This window comes from Pelobates fuscus, chromosome 7 (assembly GCF_036172605.1).
Source record: "Pelobates fuscus isolate aPelFus1 chromosome 7, aPelFus1.pri, whole genome shotgun sequence".
In the NCBI taxonomy this organism is placed as follows: Eukaryota; Metazoa; Chordata; class Amphibia; order Anura; family Pelobatidae; genus Pelobates; species Pelobates fuscus.
In genome coordinates this window covers 101,504,459-101,527,315 of record NC_086323.1, presented here as the reverse complement: position 1 = coordinate 101,527,315, position 22,857 = coordinate 101,504,459, and the positions used below count along the sequence as shown (strand labels likewise).

At 39.6% G+C, this 22,857-nt stretch overlaps 1 protein-coding gene across 1 annotated transcript; it reads left to right on the top strand.

Moving 5' to 3' along the window:
- Positions 1–862: 862 nt before the first annotated feature.
- UROC1 (urocanate hydratase 1) lies at positions 863–22,381 on the top strand. Its single transcript, XM_063426271.1, has 20 exons — positions 863–1,122; positions 3,734–3,864; positions 5,287–5,380; positions 9,008–9,067; positions 9,929–10,057; positions 11,853–11,914; positions 12,401–12,467; positions 12,835–12,978; positions 13,822–13,910; positions 14,739–14,801; positions 15,222–15,401; positions 16,108–16,205; positions 16,324–16,396; positions 16,741–16,865; positions 17,857–17,927; positions 18,042–18,140; positions 18,784–18,883; positions 19,327–19,408; positions 21,270–21,369; positions 21,886–22,381. The coding sequence occupies exons 1-20, from the start codon at positions 997–999 to the stop codon at positions 22,039–22,041; spliced, it is 2,049 nt and encodes a 682-aa protein (XP_063282341.1). The 5' UTR covers positions 863–996; the 3' UTR covers positions 22,042–22,381.
- Positions 22,382–22,857: the final 476 nt, after the last annotated feature.

Sequence of the window (22,857 nt, the reverse complement as noted above, 5' to 3'; positions counted from 1 at the left end):
AAAGGCTCTGATTGGAAATGAAGTAAAGGGGCAAAACTGACGGACACTGGCTGGTTTAACCCCCGAAAGTAAGCTGGCGCCTGGGACCTACTCACACCATAATAACTTAACTCCAATGAAGGTCTTACGGTGTCCCAAGTGGTCCTTTAACCCTTGCACTATTGAGGGCTTCCAGTTGGCAAACAGAATGATTTAAAAGGGACCCTAGGCACGGAGACCACATTGTCTCAATGAAGGGGTCTGGGTGCAATGCCCCAGTCATTTTAACCCTGCAGCTAAAAACATAGTAATGTTTTCATTAGAGGATTAACATGCCTATAGTGGCTGTCATATGGGGAAGCATTGGACTGGCTGAGATCATCAGGATGGGAAATAAGGCTGAGTAAGATAAGTAAAATGATGTAATTTAATGCACACATGTTATTTAATGAACACTACAATGTTAGGAAAAAAGATTTGTAGTCCCAATGTTATAATGTTCCTTTAATTTTATATAAATTAACAAAGAGCAAAGTGAGTGCAAAAAACAAGCCCTTAATGATTATAATTTAACTACAAACGTGTCAATTAGCGCTTAGAGAGGAATCATTAACCCAATGACTACCAAGCCGTGCAGTTCTGTTTTCCATGTGTTTTATTTAACAAACTAGCAAATGAGAAGAACTGACAATGCACAACTGACACACCAAACAAAAAAAATATCTGAATTCTAGCTGTTTTCCAGTTTTAGCCTAAAATTTTCAATTGCCTTGTCAATGCCTTAAAACGTCCAGTTTAATAGATAAATCCCAGTGAAATTCAGTAACACACAGCATGAGGGCCTTTCTCTCCCACTCTGTCTAGGGTTGTGATAAGGCCAGGTAATATATTAATTTTAGGGAATCTTGTAGACCAATAGGGTTTCAGGCTAGGAGTAGGTGTGTCTCAGTCCCTTTTAGTGTTTGTTGAAGTTGTAACCTGTGAGTTCTTCTGACCTGTCTGGGATAAGGCCTAATAATGAGCAACCTTCAGGTGCTGTGTGCTGGGCTTCCACTAAATCCATTACCCCCAAAGAAAGGGAGAGCCAAAGGTGGGCCCCACGCACCAAAAAGGACTCCTCATCTTTCCACAGAGGAAGAAAAGGTAAAGTGGCTGAAATCATTTTGAATGGTCTAAATGTAGGTAAATGTTGCACAAATACTTGTTGTATTTCTTTAAGCTGATATATTTTGGGTTCTGTATAAAAAAAACTGAGCATTGCTACGGAGAGCGTTTCCAGATTCACCATGTTTTCCTGGTCTGCATCTGTTTGATGTAATGGGAAAAGTACTGCCTTCAGCATGGAGACTTCACAGACTGCCAGTGGGACATCAGTTACTAAAATAACTGACCTGTGATAATTTTCCACCTAACCTATGTTTCAATTCAGGACCATTCCACTTTTTGTAAATAATCCTGAGAGTTCCCCTTGCATAAAGAAAATCAGGTGGGCAGCACTTTACATGCAGCTCCCAACTTGATGCCAAAGCGATTTATACATTCAGGAACATACAATGAATGTGCAGCTGGTGAAGATGTTTAAAAAAAAAAAAGTGTATATAAATATATCTTCATCATTTGTGCACTTCAATGTGAACACTTTTTTTTTTTTCCATGTGCAAGGCTGAGCTTCATCTATGAATTTTATTTATTACACTGTGAGAGTGGAGGTCCAAAAAAAGAGTGTATTAATTGATCTATAGTATTTGCACCAAACTGACATAATTGTGAAAGCATATTCAGCATTGTATTTTTAAATCCCGCTCCAGTGGCTCAAACAAGCTTGTTCTAAGCTGTAAACTTACAGATTGACCCCTCTGGAATTCCTGGGTCTCATTCTCTTTTATTGCTGTATTACCTGAGCCTCAAATATTACTAGTGATTTGAGAAACTTGCATGTTATGTTTGTAGAGGGATTGTGCAATCATTGTTTTGTTCAGCTGTAAAAATCAGTAAACCTGCTTGATTGCTGAAACTTTGCTAACCCAGGGAACACAACATGAATCTTGTGGGAAATTCAAACCTGTTAGAAGGTAACCCAATCTGCAGGTTAATCATTCCTAGTCATTGTGCAATCACTGGGCATTCTGTTGCCTACATTATTTGTACAGAAGACTACACCCACATGGCATGAAGAGTGTTGCCAAAGTAAAATCAATGAACTAAAGGGTTACTCCAATATTCATAACTACAGCCTACTGTAGTGGCTAAGATGTATAAGTACCTGGCCTGGTTCCCCGGTAACGGGGCAAACTGTTTGTTAATGATTTGCCCTCTTGCCTGGGTCTTGCCAGGCTCTGAAGCTCCTCTGCTGGTTGATAGGCTTCAGGTTCCAGCAGAAGCTGGAACCCAATCCAGTCACCGGTCATTGGCAGTAGGTGATGTACTTTGCCATTGATAGCTGTTTGCCATGGAGCAGAACCTCTTGCCAGCACACCTGCCCTGCATCTCTCCTCGACCACAGATGAGTGAGCATATCTGCTGCATGATATCTAAAGAGCCAGTAAAATGTTACACATATGGCACTCTGGTGCCCCTGCCAGCCTACTTCATATATTTTAGAATGGCTTAATTTCTTGCAGTCCTGGAGTGCTGTTGGCACAATGCCACTCAGTCCACCCATGGGTGGGTTTACATCACAAGCAATCAGAAACCCTCCCAGCATTTGCATTGGTGGTATTTTTGCAATACCTAATCACAAACAGGACCACAGAGGCAACAGGTAGCGTTTAGTACAAACCTGGGTTTAGATACGTTAACTTGCCCCTGACTCTGAGAGCCTGTGACCTTTTGGCATGTGTGGAATCTTAAAAGATTAAGAAATCACACAGGTTGCTGTTTGTACAAGGTTGTATCTATTTATTTTAATAAAGAGACAGACATACTGGGCTGATCTTCTTCAGGTTAGGGGACTAGACTTCCTCCACATCATGGAAGCCTTGGTAAATAAACCATGAAACCCTTCTAAATATTTACTTTATAATAGAATGTGTCAAAGTCTCTCCATAGTGACTGCCACTGTGGGATCACCACCAAAAAAAAATGTATGATCCAAAACAACCCATCACTCCATCTATAAATGTGTAGGATGGTGCTTTAGCAGACTGCGCCTGCCACTTAATGTTGGCTCTATGAAGTCATCGGAATCCGTACGATAACCTCCCTGGTTGTCTGACACCAGTAGAGGTGTTTCTGGAGTTAATTATGAGTGCTGATTACAAATAGAACTTGGTACTAATTAAAATGAGAATATCTTGATACATATGTGGAGTGTTTATTTACATTCCAGACAGTATCCTTCCTTGGGTAACACACAGTGACTGTCTGTATGGCAAATTTTAAGGGGTCATATCCCACTCACAGTGCTTGATGCCTATAATTGCTCTCCAAGTTTGCGAGACTTTGGACATGTAATGTCAAAATTAATCTTCCACATTACTCATTTCAAAGATGGGTGGCAGCATCCAACGATTTAGAGCATCATAACAGCTATAATAACCTATAGTAGTTATGGTGTAGATCCTTTACCCTTTTTAATCTATATACAGTGATGTTCTCTACCAGAATAATCTTTTGAAGAATGATTCTGCATTAATCTAATCTAGGTTTTTAGATCACACAGTGTACCAGTGCCAGCTCATGCCTATTTATTGCCCTGTGAGGAGAAATTACATTTTGTAATGTTTAGAAAGACTTACTGTGCCTTCGTCTTTAGCTTGCTCTAGAAAATGCCTTGCGCTACTTCCCTCCTGAGCTGCATGAAACCCTGGCGACTGAATTTGCTGAAGAGCTGAGATGCTATGGTCACATCTACATGTACAGATTCCACCCTGAGATAGAGATGAAGTAAGTCGTCCACTTAACATGTTTTATTTACACCATCTTAAAGGGAAAAGTCACTTCCCAGGTTTAATATTAGTTTAAATGTAGAAATCCACATCTCTTTATCCTGCAGCTGGGCACCTCCATTTTAGCTCACTGTCAATCCTTGAGATAATCTCTGTCCTTTGCACCTTGCAGTCAGCATAGAGGAGAAATAAAATGGGAGATTTCCCAATGTGCTCTGAAAAGTAATATTGTTCGTACTTAATAAAGTGTTCTAACAGTGACATTTTTCTTTTTATAGTAAATCCCACCAGTTTATGCAGAAATTAAAGTTGTTGAAGACTGTCAAACATAGCATGGCAGATATATAGAGAACTAAAAGAGAACCCTACACACAGAACAAAAGTGGCATAGAATATAAAATCCAACATGACTGAGTCAAAGAAGCATCAGAAATCCAAAGGATTTCGTAAATTGTGCCAAGAATTTGCAGAAAACTAGAAATAAGTGTCATCCACATTTTAAACGGGCCCTCTAACACTAGAAGAACTTCATCAACTTCCCCTCAATAATATTGTTTTGGTGCGAGTAGGTCTCATGCTCCCAATTGCTCTGCCTCTCTACTCTAACTCCGTGTTTGAGGTTTCAGTCATGAAGCCTCAGACTGGGTGCCGTTGATAAACCAGTAGCTCTCCATTGAGGAGAGATTAAAACAGATAAGTAATTTCTTCACACTTTTCCCAATGGACAGTAACTCGGGGGCTGAGAGTGTCAGCAGCACTCAGTTCAAAGCTTCTTGAGTGAAACCTCAGACATTGAGTGGAAGTACAGGGGCAGAGCAATTGGTTGCCTTCAGGTGAGCCAACACCCAGTGTCTCCTCACATATAATTTCAATGCTGTGACGTTATGCTGCCCGGTGTGGTCTTTTAAATATGCAAATATATACTTCACTAGTTTGATTTTCTTTTCATTTGTGATATTGGCCCCATGTGTACCTCAACTGCAGTGTGATATAACCTGATCTTTATTTATTTAGAAATGTAAAATTAAAAATGGAGCATATCATAGAAAAAGATTATCAAAGGGTCTAGATTTTTCCTTTTTTTTTTATTTTATTTTTTCTATTGGTTTAATTATTAGGAAAGAGACAGTATTCTTTAAACCGCTTAAAACTTTATTTACCCGGAAATAGAGGCTAAGAAAAAACAAAACGTTTAATCTGCTATAAGCAAAATTCTATAAAGGTGTACAGACACTCTAATAAAGTTGTGGTAGTCTCTCTAGTTCTTCAGTTACTGCTTAGATACACGGTACTGTTTGTAACTTCTCACGTGTGCCTATTTGCTAATCAAGGTATAGTGTCATCATAAGCATGCCATATAAAAAACATTTTTGGTTACACTGTTTGGTAACAACCCTGTTGCTATTTAATGTCTTCCTAGAGCATACCCCATCACAGAATATCCCTGCCATACCACACAGGCTGCTGCCGTTATGCATATGATCATGAATAATTTGGACCCAGCCGTGGCTCAGGTATTCTTCTATGACTACAAGACTAAAATTCATCCTACTGTTGGCAAGTGCGCTCTTACAATATGCAGTAATTACACCAAATTAATTTGGACTTTATTAGCATTGATGTAAACTGTACAATTGATTGTCATTGTTTGTGACTAAAAATCCAATTATCCAAACCCCACCTCAGACCGCATTCTGTCTGCATCCCCACTATTTGTTTGTTTAAAGACTTCCATTTGAAAACATGACCAATTCACAACATATCCAAAAAATAACCCAGATCGGTTCAGGAATTTCCTGGAAGTACTAGTTTTGACCGACCATGCACATGGTCCTATGCCCAAAATAGTTCCAGGGAAATCAGTCGGTCAAGTTCGGTAGTCTTTTACAGGTTTCCCTGCAGGGTTTGTTGGCAGGTGGCTGGCAAGCAGGCCCCTCCAAGTACAAGTGGCAAGGTTACTTTCGCCACACAGTGAAATTAAAATTATTGGTCATTTTCAGTGGACATATCAAATGATTTTTGTTAAATTTTTCAGTTTACTATATTCACTTATAAAGAATTTTTTTTTTTGTTTTTTTTTTTTTGTGCAGTGATAATACAGGCAGGCGTTCAATGCCACAATAGCTAGAGCAAGCTCTTCAGGAAACAGGACATAACAATTTTATGGCAATGTGAGATTTCAGCACAGTTTTATAATATAAGATAATCATGCAAGGCAGACATGTCAAAAACTTTAAATACAGGCTGTTAGTCTAGACATGATGAGAACTCACTGAGTGGTATTGTTTTCTAACCTCTAAGACCAACATGAGCGTAACGGATTGCCTGACACCCCGACTGGGTACCTCCGTTGACTGATGCACCTAGTGCTTTCCGAGGGCTCCAAGCACTCCACTAGACACCATAACCACCGCAGACCCCACGAACCGCCGCAGCTTGGTTGGGGTCTCGCTGTCTTCCACCTACTCTGGGCCCAAGACCAGGATCCAACTTCCAGTAGGCAGACCTCTCTTAATCCAGAGAGCAGGAACAAGCTCTTACAATAGCTTAGTGATTATACTCTGGGGAGTATAGTGATTATAGCAATCCCCAGAGTGTAGGTAGTTCTCCAATCGTCCAAACATGCGCCAAAACTTCATGAAGGGTAGAACAAGTCTTAAGCTTTATTGATACAGGTTGGCTTATATACAATTCCTGAGGCCAGAGGCACACCCCCTGGACCTGATGGAACACCGCATTACAAACTGTACAGACCAATAAGAACAGTATAACAATGTCCGACACTCCCACATACATTAAACAATCCCTCCCCTCTGATATAATTAAGGTAGTTAATGCATAAACCTAATTATCCACAGGCAGAAAAAACACATATATACAAAGTCTAGAGAACACCCCAAAACATAACATATCCCCATAAATCTTACATCCCCTAATAGCTCTGATCTGGGCAAACAACATATCCAAAAATCACCCAGATCAGGGGTTCAGAAATTTTATGGAAGTCATATTTTTGCCCAGGCAAACCCAGGATTTCATGCCCAAAACCGTTCCATAGATGTGCCACTGGAGGACCAACCGGGAACCGTGAGGTTTTCATGCCGAAAATAGTTCCAGGGCATTCACGGCTAAGTCCCCCTGAAGTCTATTCGCGGTTTTAGTCTATGCGAACAAGATGGCCGCCACCACGTGTTCGAATATATATGTAATATGAGCTATCGCTGAGCAAACTAAACAGGAACAAAATATGAGAGTGCCTCTGTGACTCTCACTGGGTCACCTGCTCAGGCAGTAGGCCCTTTTTCTGCCGAGGCGTCATCCCACTCCCACCGTTGGTAGTCTGTAAGGGGGTGCAGCTCGGCGTTGTCGGTGTAGGGCTTTGCATCATCTCCAGATATGGGCTATAGACTGCAGCTTTATCGTATGAGCTTGAGGATTCACGCTGTGAATCTGGATCTTTAGTGTCCACAGGTGCCTAATGTTTCCCCGCCGCTGCGGTGGATAGAGCTGAGATTCTCTGCTGGAACAGTGTGGGGGGTGCGATCCTCCACCGCTGTGGACGTTGGAGCACCGGCTCCTGCCACCATGGATGGAGTGCAGGCCTCAGTCATTGCAGGAGATGGGGAGGGGTCGAGCACTTTTCGTTCCGCTGCTTAGGTGTGTGCTCTAGGTGAGGAGCAGGATTCTGCCGGCATGTGTCACCTTGATGTGGTCTGCTGGGTATTACTGTCCTTGGACTTTTGAGGCAGCAGCGAGTTTGTCACCAAACTCTTTTCCAGCATGGCCCAAAAGTCCTGAAATATTTCTTCCAATCTCAGCAGGGGGCACCCAGCGAGGCTGCTTTCATCAGCACAGATTAGTATTGGGCTCTGTGCCATTGGGGAAGGCCTCTCCACCATCTTGGGTAGCATAGATATTTGCAGATTAGTCCTTCCAGCAGGGACTGGGATAACCCCCCACTGGTCCGGGAGTGGGGGATGGGGAAGGTTACACCGAAAGTAGCACGCACTGCAAACTTGAGCGGGGAAGTCACTAAATTCACTTTTTGAGTCCTAAATTGGGTCATTTAACTACTCACCAACACTGTAATAAATTCAAAAAAATATTTAGGGCAATTGGAAAGACTTGTACATGGATTCACTATCCTCATTTAGTACACAAAACTCTCTAATTTGACCCAAATTAGTTTGTATTAAAATGTATCCTAACTGATCTAGGTGGCAACCCAACAATATGAATTAAGACCATTAATCTGTTCAGGGATTACTTGTGTATATAATCTGTTGGAGGGGAAAAAAAAACAATCCAGTTTGAAATAAATGAAAGATAAAACTGCCTTAAAATGTAATAAAGCATATAAACGTCATGCTCTAACCATGTAGGGGCTGCTGAATGAGATGTCAAGATAAAAATTTATAAAAAGAAATGTATTCAAACTTAAAATAGACTGCCAGATGTGAACTTATAAACATGTCAACACATCACAATTTTCTTTGCTAAATAAAGTTTTCATTACGTATGTAGAACATTGTAAGACATCATTGGAATGTTGGCATTTCCTCTGTTGGCTGATCTTCCATTAAGTTGAACACAAACCTGTATTACTGACCCTATAGTGTTAAAACCACCCAGTTGGTGGCCTGCCGCACTTCGAAAGGGTAAAAGTTTACACTTTTTTTTTTTTTTGCGTCACGCAGGTCTGTGGGCCCCGCCCACGAACTGACTCTTTGGCTGACATCATAATTGATGATCCCAGCAAATCCAATGCTTTCCTGAAGGGAAAGCATTGGATTGGCTGAGATCGCCAAGGAAGCGGGCCGGGGCCAAATACCGGCCAAGCCAATTAGCATCTCCTCATAGAGATGCATTAAATCAATGCTTCTCTGAGGAAAGTTCAGGGTCTCCATGCAGAACGTGGAGACGCTGAATGGTAGTGTTGTGCACACTGTGTAAATGTCTTCCTGGTACAGTACTGCAGAGTGGCAGCTGGAAGTGTCCCTAAACTTCAAATGTATGAAAAGACAGCGCAAAATGCCTGAAGGGATTGTCTATATACAATAAGCTGTAGTTGTTCTGGTGACTATAATGTCCTTTGAAGCTTTACATACAATGCCAATTAACCTGATGGTTTTTCTACCCAGTTTCCCCAGGAGCTAGTGACTTATGGAGGGAATGGTCAAGTATTCAGTAACTGGGCCCAGGTATGTATGAGAAAATCTCCAGGTTATCCTATTATGTATGCATCTGTCCTATTGCCCTATTTGAATTCCTTGGATCATCCAATTATGTTTGCCATTGATAAGTATCCTGAATGAAATCCTGCCCCATAGGGAGAGTGTCAGAAGAATGATTGACTGAATCAGAGGCTTAACTTTGGATGCCAGCCTTGTTCTATAGGGTTGCCAGGTCACCATTTTAAATTTTGTTACATCATATATTTATTTTTCTTCTTCCCTTTTTCCAATCTTTATTTAACAAAAAAGATGAGTTGTGTTCTCAAGTAAGAACAATAAATCAATATTACTATTGCACAACAATGGACAATAAAATGGATATCTTGTTTGTACACATGATTAGCACAACAACAATTTGAGAAGCCAGAATAAGTTAAAGGGAAGCTATATTGCAGGAAAAGAAACTGCATTATTTCATGTTCCTTGCACTGCCTCTGTTGTGCTGTACTCCACTACGAGTCTTTCATGTGCAGGAAAATGAATTTGCATGGTATACTCTGGATGTGCTGGGATAGTCTGGTGTACAATGTAAATGCAATAAAGCAATTTAGAATTGACAAATGAAATGCAATAAAAAGCACAAAAATCCATTGCTAACATTTTTTTAGTTGTGCATACATTTTTGATGTGACCATTTTGTCTTAAAATACTTGGCATGCTTAATCATTAAAGATTTTAAATCGATATCTAGAGAGATGTATCTACATATATCACATTTTTTTGTTATTGCAGTTTAAGTAAGCATAAGGATGTGTGGTGTGGGTTTTTTTTTTTTGTATAGTTGTGGATCATATGTAATAATGTAGCATGGTTTTCTTATCTCTGAAGTTTTGGCTCGTAATGCACTACCTATCCAAGATGACCAACCACCAGACACTTGTTATGTACAGTGGACATCCGTTAGGACTATTTCCCAGTCATCCTTCAGCCCCTCGAGTTGTGATCACCAATGGAATGGTTGGTATTTCTCACTCATTTTTAACTTATCACATGATTGGTTTGCATCATCCTACAATGCTAAAGGCACAAGTGAGCAAAAACTACTTTGAGACCATAGGGCAAATAGCTTTTGCTCATGTTCAGAGTTATCATATGTTTTTGCTTCAATACATTTGCTTGGGGTCTTTCTAAATTAAAGTGTAATCCAGATGTGGAGCCCATGCACTCTATGCTCAAAGGGGTATCAGCCACACCTGCCCAGAGAGGCCCACAGAAGGCTGGAACGATTGTCTGGGAATGCAGTAATTAAGGGAGAACTTGCCTGGCATTTCCGATATGGTCTGGACTGCCCTTGCGTGTGGGTCAGTCTGATCTGCAAATAGTATAGGTTCACTCTGTAATGGCACAAGTCAGTGAAAACTATTTTGAGACGTGAGAGGGAATTAATCGAATGGCAAGTTATTGGGTTTTTCTAAGAGTTTGCCCGTTCTCTGAATTCTCATGCTCTGTTAATCTTTCTCCAGCTAAATTGTTCCTGGGGTGGTATTCATTAGGTAGACTAAAGGCAATGGAGATGTTAGTTTGAGGCATGTGCCTCTGGAATACTGACCTAAAATGGTAATTAAAGGGACACTAAAACAAAATTGTCATTGAAGTGCTTAAGGGAAACCTGGAGACCGCTATCAATATCTCTCCATTCAGTGTTAAATTATTTTTGAACGGCACCAGGACCCTCATTCATCATTAAACAAAGGAGTGGAGTTGGGATTCTCTGGCATTATAACCACTTCAATAAAAACTTTTAAAGGGACACTCTAGTCACCAGAACCGTTACAGATTAATGTAGTGGTTTGGGGGTCTAAAGCCTGTACCTGCAAACTGTGAAAAGGCAGTATTTACATTGCTCCCTAGGAGCACCTCTAGTGGCAGTCGCCAAGTCTGCAACTGGAGGTGCTTCCTAGTCCAGTGCTGCAGAGTGTGCAGCACTTGTGTTCAGCACCTCAATGCTCTGCGTGGATGTACTGAATGTTTCCCATAGAGATACGTTGAATCAGTCCATCTCTGAGGAGATGCTGATGGCATGTTTTCCTAAGGGATAGCATTGAATTGGCTGAGATCATAAAGATTAATGATTTCAGCCGTGGAGGTTAAGCCATCCACGGCAAGACTGGCACGTGTGTGAGAAAAGGTGAGTTAAAAACACCATTCCTATGTGATTAAATGGGAGCAGGGAACTAAATAGTTACCAACTATAGTGTTGGGAATACACGTTTGCATTCCTGACACTATAATGTTCCTGTAAAAAGATACTCCCCTACCAAAATAAAAATATGGTTTAGTTGATCTACCCCAATGAGAGAAACTGCATAACTGAAATACATGTGTGTTTTCATTGGAGTTACGGTATATCTCAAAACCGCTTCCAATCCAGCTTGGAGCCGCTCCATTCTTATATTCCCCTGACAAGCACATTTTATTCTTTCTGAGACCCTGAAGTAATGGAGTGACTGTCACAGAGGAGAGCAGGACAACCACCAGCAAGAGGATTGTTCTGCTTTTCTTAATCATTCAGTTGTTGGCACAGAATTCTCTTCATAGATGTGTACGCCAGCAAGTGACTGACAGGTGGATATCTGTTGTTTCTACCACGAGCGGTACACTTTAAAGGGACCGTGAACTGACATTTTTAGAAAATATGCATTACTGAAAGGAATCTTGTGTCTATAATTCTGCTGTATGTAAAATATATAAAATGTATTTATTTTTTTATTTTTTAAATTTTCAACTGACCATAAGCTTTTTCGATCTTTAGGTCATTCCCAATTATTCATCCAAGCAGGAATACGAGAGGATGTTTGCCCTTGGTGTCACCATGTAAGAGTTTTTTTCGGACCAATTTGTTGACTGACATTCCCTTCTCATATACAAAATTTTTATTTTTGTTGTTTATTGGAAATGTTTGCTGTCTCTGGTCATACGGAATATTTAGTTTACGGGGCAGGGGGAGTAGAGGGTAAAAAGAACAAAAGGTGAGCTGACATCACAACTCTGTAAAAGTTGCCATGTCTATCTTGCAGGTTATGTATAACCAAGTGAGATTAAGGAATGAATTGTTTTCGATGGAATCAGCCAGACTCCCAGCAAACCTAGAATAAATCCTTTGCTTGCCTGAAGTATACATGCAAATCTATAATCAATATTAACAATTAATAATGGTCTGTGTAATCATGATCACACTGACGCGTTTCCCTTCAGTAAAAGACATGCTTGTTTTTATTTATCTTGGTATATGTTGGTGCTAAAACCATTGCCATTATAAGTATATTCTGTAAGCGTGTTCTTTGGTCTGTTTCTTGTCAGGTATGGTCAGATGACTGCTGGAAGTTACTGTTACATTGGGCCGCAGGGTATTGTTCATGGCACAGTGGTAAGTAATAGACTTTCTCATTCTGTTTAAAAAGAATCGCAATTCCTCCAAGTTTGCCAACTCTGAACTGCCATATCGACAAAACATGAAATGGCCATTGGATGAGACGATTCGTGAATTTGTTCCATCCATGACACACAAGATCGTTGGTGGGGGGGAAAAAATGGTGGCTGGTACGTTACGAAATGCTGATTTTTATTTGTCAATGAAGTGAAGATTGATCAATGGGGGGCAAGGGGGAGAGGAAGAGCAGTTAAAAAGCCTGCTTATGTTGTTTGACTCCGTTATTGATGTCTGGTTTCAACTGGGTATTGCCATTGATTGGCTTGCACTGTGAATTAAGCCCGGCTTGTGCTTTCTCTTCCAGCTGACCATAATGAACGCTGGCCGTCTTTACTTAGGTTTGGATGACCTGGCAGGAAAGGTCTTTGTGACATCCGGTCTTGGAGGAATGAGTGGTGCCCAGGCCAAAGCAGCAGTGATAGTTGGCTGTGTGGGGGTTATAGCTGAGGTAAATCTTTGTTACACGATTAAATATTTATTTCAATGTGGCATAAATGTTGATGATGGAAGCCTTCTGCTTGCCCTAGTAACTTAAGACTTATTTGTTTTGCCTGTTAAACCAACAGAATATCCCATGAAGAAGGACGTCAGAGTGGAAGGGGGCAGGCCAATGATGCAATTTGCGTCATTGACATGACCCTTTGAGGCTGCCTGCCAATCCAACGCGCCTCCACGGGCGGACCATGCAGAGAGCACTTTTATTTTATTTTTTGTGCTCTCTGCAGGGTCCTAGTACCCTGAGCACAGCACAAGCGAGTCTAATGATGCAGTTATGCTAGTCTTCATGGGAACATTTCACTATTTTTCCCAAAAGCAGGACACAAGGGAACAGTCAGGATGGCAGGACAAGACCCTGAAATCAGGGATGTTGGGAGACAGGCCAACAGTCAATAACCTTCGATAACTGCATTTCAGTTCTGTAATTCTCATAACCTTCTATGGCAATAAGATTGTTGCATTGTTAGATTGTAGTAAATAATTAAATTTTAATAAAACTTTGTATTTATTTTAAAAAATGTGACCACTATAGCAAAACAATACATAGGTTGGTTCTAACCTTGGGGACTATAATTATTTGCATAATGGTAACTTATAGCACCAATGAAAAATATATATTTTGGAACCATGCACCTCAACAGTTTTGAGTAGATAATGCAAAAAACGTATGGCATATTAGATCTTGTGTTTACTTCGTCTAAGCGGTTTCTAGGCTCCGGTGTTTGTTTCATGGCCTTTAACTAGTGATGCCATGTCCGTTTTTGTTTTGTTTCCTCCCCCTCCCCCAATATAGGTGGATCAGTTGGTTCTGGAGAAAAGACTCCAGCAAGGATGGCTAATGGCGGTTACCAGTTCTCTGGATGACTGTATGGAGATGATGAGGTACGACACTTGTCAGGTAGCTGGTAGAGCTGCTTGCTAATAAATATACCATGGTGGGTCTCACTACTGTGTTTTACGTGTACACTTGTGCTTTTCTGTTACTATACCTTTTTATGTTTCTTTTGTTGATTATTGTCATAGTTTTGTTTGCAAGCGATTTGTATAGCGCAAGTTTACATTTGATATTGCTTTGATACTGCTTAACTGGCACCCTTTATGGTCAAAAGGACCCCACAATTTCTCCCCCCTGCTACTCCACAACGTTACGCTAACTATTCCACCACCGATTAAGTGGGATCTCTAGCCTCCTCGATTAACCTAGGTACAACTCCTCTTGATCCCAATACTTTACACCGGAGGCATGCTCTACTCCTTACCCTTAAGTATCCATTCTACTATTTACAATTTCCTTATCTTACAGTGGGTAACGGATGCAGAGTGTCTAACTTACTAAAACTTATTACATATTTTATTATAAAATACAAAACCCCACGGCCTAGAATGCCTCATACCTACCTATGTTATATGAAGTACGGTTGTTTATGTCTATACTAATTTTATCTTACCACTTATCTACTTACTGTATTGTACAATGATTTATTGACTGTGAATAAAGAAAGCATGAAAATATATATTAATATATATATATATATATATATATATATATATATATATATATATCTCTATCATGGCATTTTCTTTTCCCTGCTCTGACTGTCCCTTAGTTAAAATTAATCCAATGTGCCTTTTATGGGTAGTGATGGATTTTCACTGTGTGTGAAGATATGGGAGATATAAACATTTTTTTTTTTCTTTATATTTTTACAGAAATGCAAAAAAGAAAAAAGAGGTTTTGAGTCTGGGATACCATGGGAATATTGTAGATCTTTGGTAAGTTTTGTGTACTTGGTTATGTGTTAACCCAGTGGTTCTTACTGAGGAAGTGGTGGGGCCTATAATGTACAAGTATGAAAAAATGACTATATAAGAATCAAAAGGTGTCTTGATGTTGACATTCATTCTTGAAAAAGTGTTCGTATTGGCATAATATCATAGACTATTGCAAGGATCTGTGTCAAGGAAATTTTTGTTTTCTTTGTCAGTTGAAAGCCATCTCTGAACCATTTCAGAAGGTAAGCAGGTTCCGTTTGCATCTAAACTGATATGGTTGCATCCATGTTCTCATTACTCAATAGATGAATCGATACAGTAACAACCCTCCTATTAAGAAATAATCCTTTATTTGTGCCAACGTTATTCTGCTGCTGATTTTATTAGTGACCTGTATTAACAGACATGTCTTTTCTGCAGGGAGAGGCTGGTGGAGGAATATGAGAAAACAGGTGAACGACTGGTAGACCTAGGATCTGATCAAACTTCGTTACACAACCCCTTTAATGGCGGCTATTATCCCGTGCAGCTGCAATTCAATGAAACCATTTCCAATGATCGTATTGATCCAGATTATTTCCGCCCGCTTGTGCAAGAGAGGTGAGTGTATGTGCAGGCCTCCTATATTTATATTTATAAATATATATTATCTATATTTATTTGTGCAATAATGCATACAGTGATAAACCGTGGATATGATAATACATTAAACGGACATACTAAGTACCAAAACAACCTTTTAGCTTAATGAAGTGCTTTTGGTGTATAGATCGTGCTCCTGCAGTCTCATTGCTCAGTTCTCTGCCATTTTATGAGTTAAATCACTTTGTTTAGGACGCACACAGCCTTTCTACACATTTCCTGAAAAGAGTCTTATTAGTTTTAACTTCCCTTATTGCACAGTCTGTTTAAAATAGAATTTTTTTTATATCCTTTTCTGTTAATAGCCTGCAACAGCCTCCTATATGTAATTAAAGCTTAATTCACTGAGCAGAAAACACACTGCTCTGTAAGATCTGATTGAAATTAAACTTTTTTTTTTAATGTATTTTTATTTTGTCATGGAGACTGAGTCACAGCTAGGAGAGTTGAAGCTAGGGCTGCTTAAACAGAAACAAGTCATTTACCCTTTTTTTTTTTTTTTTTTTTTTTTTTTTAATTGTTAATTCTGAATTACAGAGAACAAGGCTTCTTGTATTCAGATGATCACTGCATTATTCAGAGACCTAACTTTTCCCAATAAATTTAACCCATAAAGAAATTGTATCTAATATATTAATTTGCACTTTTGCACTCTCTCTCGTAGCTTAAGGCGGCAGGTAGCAGCCATCAACAAACTGTCTGATGCTGGCATGTTTTTCTGGGACTATGGAAATGCTTTCCTGCTTGAGGCACGGCGAGCCGGTGAGGAAGCGGTTTGCATGGATATGAATGACTTAATGTAAATATGTCTTGTGTGTTTTCTTCATAGCTATAAAGTAAGGATTTGTGCCAAATAAAGCCCTTTTCTAACCCTGCCTAGGAGCTGATGTGGGGAAACTTGGGGGATCTGGCATAGAGTTTCGATACCCGTCCTACGTTCAACATATTATGGGGTAAGACATAATTTCTGATAAATTGGTATTTATTCTGCATTTACAAGTCTAAAAGTATATTGACTAACACAATCTTCTAAACCTGATGCAATACTCTTGTAAAGGTTTTATTTTCCATACCTTACCGTGGTTGTAGGGATCAAGTTATAAAAGAGTTAAGGAGGACGGTGACTGATTTTTATTTTTTTTCATCGTGAGATGGAACAAGAGGAGTTAGCAATGTGTTTCAGTTATTTATATATTTTCCCTCCCCTTTTGGTTAATGAAATGAAAGCACAACGTTGACAGAGCAAATAAGTGAAGAATTCTAAACATCTGCTAATTTTTGTTGTGTTTTTGAACAGCAATATATTCTCTATGGGTTTTGGACCATTCCGATGGGTGTGCACCTCCGCAGACCCCGCAGATCTTTCGGTCACTGACCAGATAGCAGCTTCTGTCCTTGAAGACCTTATTTCGCAAGCAGAGGGTATAAAGACATTTGATTGCTATACATGAAAGTTGGTCGTCTTAAAGTTCATAATAGTATTGCAGTAGATTATAACCCCAGTTATGGTATCCAAAACTGGTAGGTCTTAAATGACAGGAATAGACACATCATATGAATCGGGTAACGGGTAGCCATTGCTACAATCAGTGAGTCGACTCTGCTTGATCCTTATGATGCCAAATAAACCATTTGGGATGCACAGTAGTACTACTACTGACAAGTGAGGGGTTATCCTGAAATTTTAAAAATAAAACTTGCAGATCTATGGTTCACAATAGTGCAGAGGCCATAAATCCTTAATACAGTAATTTTTCTGCCTCCCCTGACCCCCACTAACTTTTTTTGTTTTCACCTTTTTATCCAGTGATCTATTTAGGTTTTTGTCTGTCCTAGACCCATCCAAGTCCAACCACCTATATACTTTATCTTGGATATAAGCACACTGTCACACATACTTAACTAGCCACTTGCAAAACGAATTAGCCACACATACATGTATTAATCACCTTATATAGTGGTAGTAACCCTAAATAAAACCTAAAGATCTTTGTAATGTTTTTTGAGAGCCAAAAGCTCCCTTGGGACAGAGAATATGTAACACAGAATCTGCTTTGGCTGGGTAACTTAATACACCTCATTGCTAAATTACCTTGGTGGTGGAAGGTTTTAGAAGTATGGGTGGTGTTAAGATGGATTTTCTATTGTCTAGTGTAGGTGTGTGTTTTTTTTTTTTTTTTTTTTTTTACATTTATTTTTAAAACCCTTTTACCCACTGAAGCAAGTCATGTGGCTGCCATATTGTGAAATAAATGAATTGTGGGTAATGGCTAATGCATATTGAACTTGATGTGCTAAAGATAAACTATAATGCCATTGAGGTTTCTTGATAAGCTCTCTCCTTAATCTTAATTTTTATTATTGTTGGGTTCACATACTTGGTAAATTCCGACCCTTTCTTCCTATTCTCTAGTCGGTGAACCTGTGAAGAAACAATACAGCGACAATCTGAAATGGATTAAGGAAGCTGGAAAGCATAATCTAGTAAGTCTTTCTGGTTTTTGCTATATGGCCATTCATGGAATCACAATTTAACAATATGCTCCTTCTTGATGCATAACCGGACACCAATGAAGATCTCACGTGTCTTTCAATCAGGTCGTTGGCTCCCAGGCCAGGATTCTTTACTCTGACCAAAAAGGACGTGTCTCCATTGCTGTGGCCATCAATAAAGCAGTTGCTACGGGACAGGTTAAGGTGAGATAATGGGGGAGGCCATTCTAACGTTTGATGATTGGAATGACATTCATGTCAGAAGTGTGATGTATTTTTATTTTTTTTTCTTCCTGATTTTTTTTCTCTTCCTCTGCTCTTAACGTATCCTTTTTATACTGTTCTCCTGTCCCATCTTTGGTGAGCATTCAGTCTTATCAGACATTCCTCTGTTTTTGATAAAATGTTGAATATTTGATCGTTCAAAGTGGGCATTCTTAGCATGGCGCTATTTTTACTACATGTGACTGTTTTTCTTTTAGTGGAATAAACCTGCCATTTGCTTGTGGTTTCTAGTTACTTCATTTTATTAACAAACAGAAATCCATATGTGGTGTATATCCTGTATCTTTCAGTATTATGCCCTACCAAAGTGTCTTCCTAGTTAAAATTTAAAATGGATACCCATCTATGAAAATATTTGTAATATGTAAAATACGTTGATAGTTTAGTCATGATGGGGAAAAATCGTTGTCAACTGGCCTTAACTTGTTAATGAGATCATAATAGACTTATCTTGATATAAATGTATTTGCCTCCTAACGCCTGGTGTTTAAAGTGTTAGAGTTGTTTAGACTCTGCCACTTGTGATGTTTATTAATGGCTAAAAAAAATTTTTAATCTGTAGGGTCCAGTAGTGATCAGTCGGGATCATCATGACGTCAGTGGAACAGACAGCCCCTTCCGAGAAACCTCTAATATCTATGATGGCTCTGCCTTTTGCGCAGGTTGTTTTAAGGGAATTTGTCTTACAATCAATGTTGCTCACTGAAATTTGTTTAGTGGACTGTAACTAATATGTATTGAAGGGCAGCTACGTGATGTGTATTGGCCTTAAACCCATGTTTAACAGTAGACTGTAAAATGGGGGTACCCCACCCCTGTCATTTTGAGAATCTGTGCTGCAGCTCTAGAGCAACTTCTGAGCTCCCCTCCCCCCTATTATTTATTCTTATTTTATTTTAAAACATTTTTATTAACTTGGAAATTACCTTGTAGCATTATGTAGACTCAGAAGCTCAAGGAACAAGATATTTGTTATCAATAAATAACATACCAGATCAAAAACGATGCAGACTCTTCTACCTACATCTAGACAATCCAATTTCTGCCTAACAGCCCTCCCAAGAGACTACTTTGAACAACTATGTCCCTTCTCTTCCTCTGACAGATATGGCGGTGCAGAACTTTGTGGGAGATGCCTTCAGAGGAGCCACATGGGTATCTCTGCATAATGGAGGAGGCGTTGGCTGGTAAGTGGATAACTAAAAATAATCCACTTTGGCAGATTGTACATTCACTGTTTGACTTGTGCTGCTTTGGGGATTGGAGGTCTTATTCACTACCCCAAGAATTGTGGTGGATTGACCATACGGACCAAGAAAATTGACATTTTAAAGGCCAGAGTTTGGTATTTGTAGAATTCCTCCTGCCATCGAATTTTCAGTTTAATTTGTCCACAATCTCCACTTTATTGAATATTTGGTGTGAATGCTCCGTTTAAATTTCAAAAAAATCAACAATTATTTCCTCATCTTGTTAGATTTCATTAATATGAAAATATTCTAGACAGATGCAATTGCTTTCCATCTATGGCAGAAATGAAATTTGCTTTTGGTTATGGGTATATCCAGCTATTCTTAAACACATTGGCGTTACTTAGTGATTGGTGGATCATGCATAACAAGGGATTAGAAGTTGCATGCTGTAGGGGCAGGTTGAAGGACCAGTGCAGATTATTTTGTAGCAGTGGTGAAGAGTATGTTTGTTAGGAGGGTAAGAGTGAGAGAACCTGATTGGAATATAAACACTGGGTACAAGAATAAATTACTTTGCAATCCATCTAACCATTCTTTATACAGGCAAGTGGAAAGATGGCTGGGGGAGGGGGGGGGTCAGTTTCCAGCAATTCCAGTTTGATAAACAACCTTCTGTTTAACACTGTCACGGGACACCATTCCAACATGGGCAAAAAGGACTATTGCCCCTATGGGAAGGGGTTATGGAGATGCCCTGGACACTTATTCTGCCTTTCAGATGTAATTGGGACACCTCTGGGGATAACTAGTACCCATTCTGCTATTAAGCGCCTGACCGGGAGATACTCTGGAACTGCTGGATCTGGACTGTGTGGCAATCCGGTGAATCTTTGTTTGGTATCACTTTGTCATTGACCACCAACCACGGTGTTATTTGATCAGTAAGGGCACTGGATGATGGGCTATCCAGTAACATATAATGTGTGGGTATGATGTCATGGGATAGTTGATTCTGGGGTACATTTTGTACAACGCAAGCAGTCTCTTGTTAGCTAGTGATGATGCAACTAAGACCCAACACAGAGCGCCGGGCTGGGACTATTCTAAGGGCTATTGCATTGCATGAAGGACCCTCTGGTGTGGGAACCCACGTTTCTGTGTATAAATAGATGTGTTGTATGTAGAATACTTTGTCTAAACACTGGGCGGGGCTACCATCATCTTGATGTGTCAATCCCCCAAGTTGTCACCAGTGATGGCTGCAGAGAATTGGTTTTATCTATGAAGGATCCCGTGGTCTCATTTAATTTTTTTTATGCATCTGGCTGCTACACTTGTCTAAAAGGTTTTAACTATTTTGTATTCAAACTGCGATGCATAATTAAAATTTTTTCCTAGATATACATTCCTTCATAAAGACTGTAGAGACACAGCTATACAGATTTTATTTTCAGGGCTCTTGGTTTTTGTTTCCTACTAAAAAATACTTATTTCAGGAACACAAAATTCGAAACGGAGGATTTTCTCTGACTGTCCTAGTGTATAATGTTCAAACATGCTTTCCTGAGAAGTAGCTAAATTTAGTCTTGCTGGCTAGATCCCACCAGCTGTATAACAGTATAAGGGAACATTGTAGAACCTTATTAATTTCAATGTTTTATCTTCTCAGGCATTCCATGTAGCCTGACATTTGGAGCAAAGCTAATATTTAAAAGCCTGGGAATGAAAATGCTGAATTTAAATTATAAAAAAAAAGATAAATATTTTCCTGATGTGATCATCAAAGAGCACAACTGCCCCAGCACATTCTTACAGAAACAAAGTCAATCCTTACTCTTCCTTCCTTATTTTGTAGGGGTGAGGTAATTAATGGAGGCTTTGGCTTGGTTTTGGATGGTTCTCAGGAGGCTGAAGACCGCGCTCAGAATATGCTAAACTGGGATGTCTCCAATGGGGTAGGTTTAACTTTGATTTTGTTTATCTGAGAGTTGACATTCCACTGTGGGGGGGAAAAAAGTGAACAGACTGAGTCATGTTTTAACATTAAAAGAAAAGTTCTTGACATCTTTTTATTATACGGATATTCTGATTGGCTGAAAGAGTTCAATCTCTGGCTATTCCAGTAACCCAAAAAACATGAAAGGTTTATAATAATCCTTACTCTTGTGGTGTGTGTTCTTTGTTTTTTTTTTTTTTTTCTCTTGTGATGAAGTTAAGGCACAGCCTGGCGTACAATGCAAATCTTTGCCTATTTTATGTTGCCATGCATGCAGCTTAAACGTTCATGTTCACGCTAACATTGTTAGAAGGGTGACTGGTAAAGCAATGTGAGAAAAGGCATTGTTCATGGTCAGATTAGTAACTGTACGTGTAGTTGAGTTGTGTATTTTTTTTTTTTTGTGTGAACTTGAATTTGCATTTGTTTTGCTACTGTAACCCAATGAGAGAAATCTATTTTTGTGTATTTCCAGGTGGCCAGACGTTGCTGGTCCGGTAATAGTAATGCATATGATACGATAGTTCGAACCATGCAGAATGATGAAAATCTGAGTGTGACCCTCCCACATACAGTGAAGAACAAGGATCTGCTGGAGAAGGCGCTCTCTAGTGTAAAAAATGACCTTTAATTTGGTCTTCTGACCACTACACTTGTGCATTCAGTTGTGGCACTCACCACAGACTTGCCCCTTTCCACAACTATGCTTGAAACTAACCCAATCTTCTCCTGAGTCATGCAGCCTGTTCACCTTTTCTTTTTTTAAACATGCATTGAACCTCCTGTTACCAAATGAAAAGCCAAGAATGACTTTAGAACACATCATAACCTCCCAGCTAAACCGTGCCCTCTAATCTTTCTATCTCGTGCATATTCCCCACATGATGCAAGAAAGAAATCTGAAATGGTTTTCGACATCTGTTGTGTAACTGAATACAATATTTCACTAAATCCTGAACCATCCCATAGTATGTGTTTGTTTTGTAACTGAATCATTATGTTGGTGTAGTATTGAAGATATATAAGGGTAACATTTGTGCGGAATGTCTAAACCCCCTCTCAGCCAATACCTGTCATGTTGGATAAAATCAACATTCATAATGCAAAACTGTAAATTACCTAAAATCCATGTGAATGAATATGGAGAAATCTTTGGTTGTTGGGGAGGGCCCACATTTTTTTGTGAAACTGCTCCCAAACAGTTTGAAACTGAACCTTATGGGGGCGGAGCCAAGCAACGAAAACGAGCAGTCACATGCCTCATGAGCCCCGACCAAAAAGAGCAGAAAAGGCGAGATTTCACGGCACAATCGCCTGAAAAATGAGGGGAAATATCTAAAACTACCATGGGTCGCAAGAACAAAAAGCAGAGCGCAGACAAACCATCGGAAGGCAGGAATATTGAAGAATTTCTCCGCCGGGCACAGGGAGCCTACGGGCCCAAGAT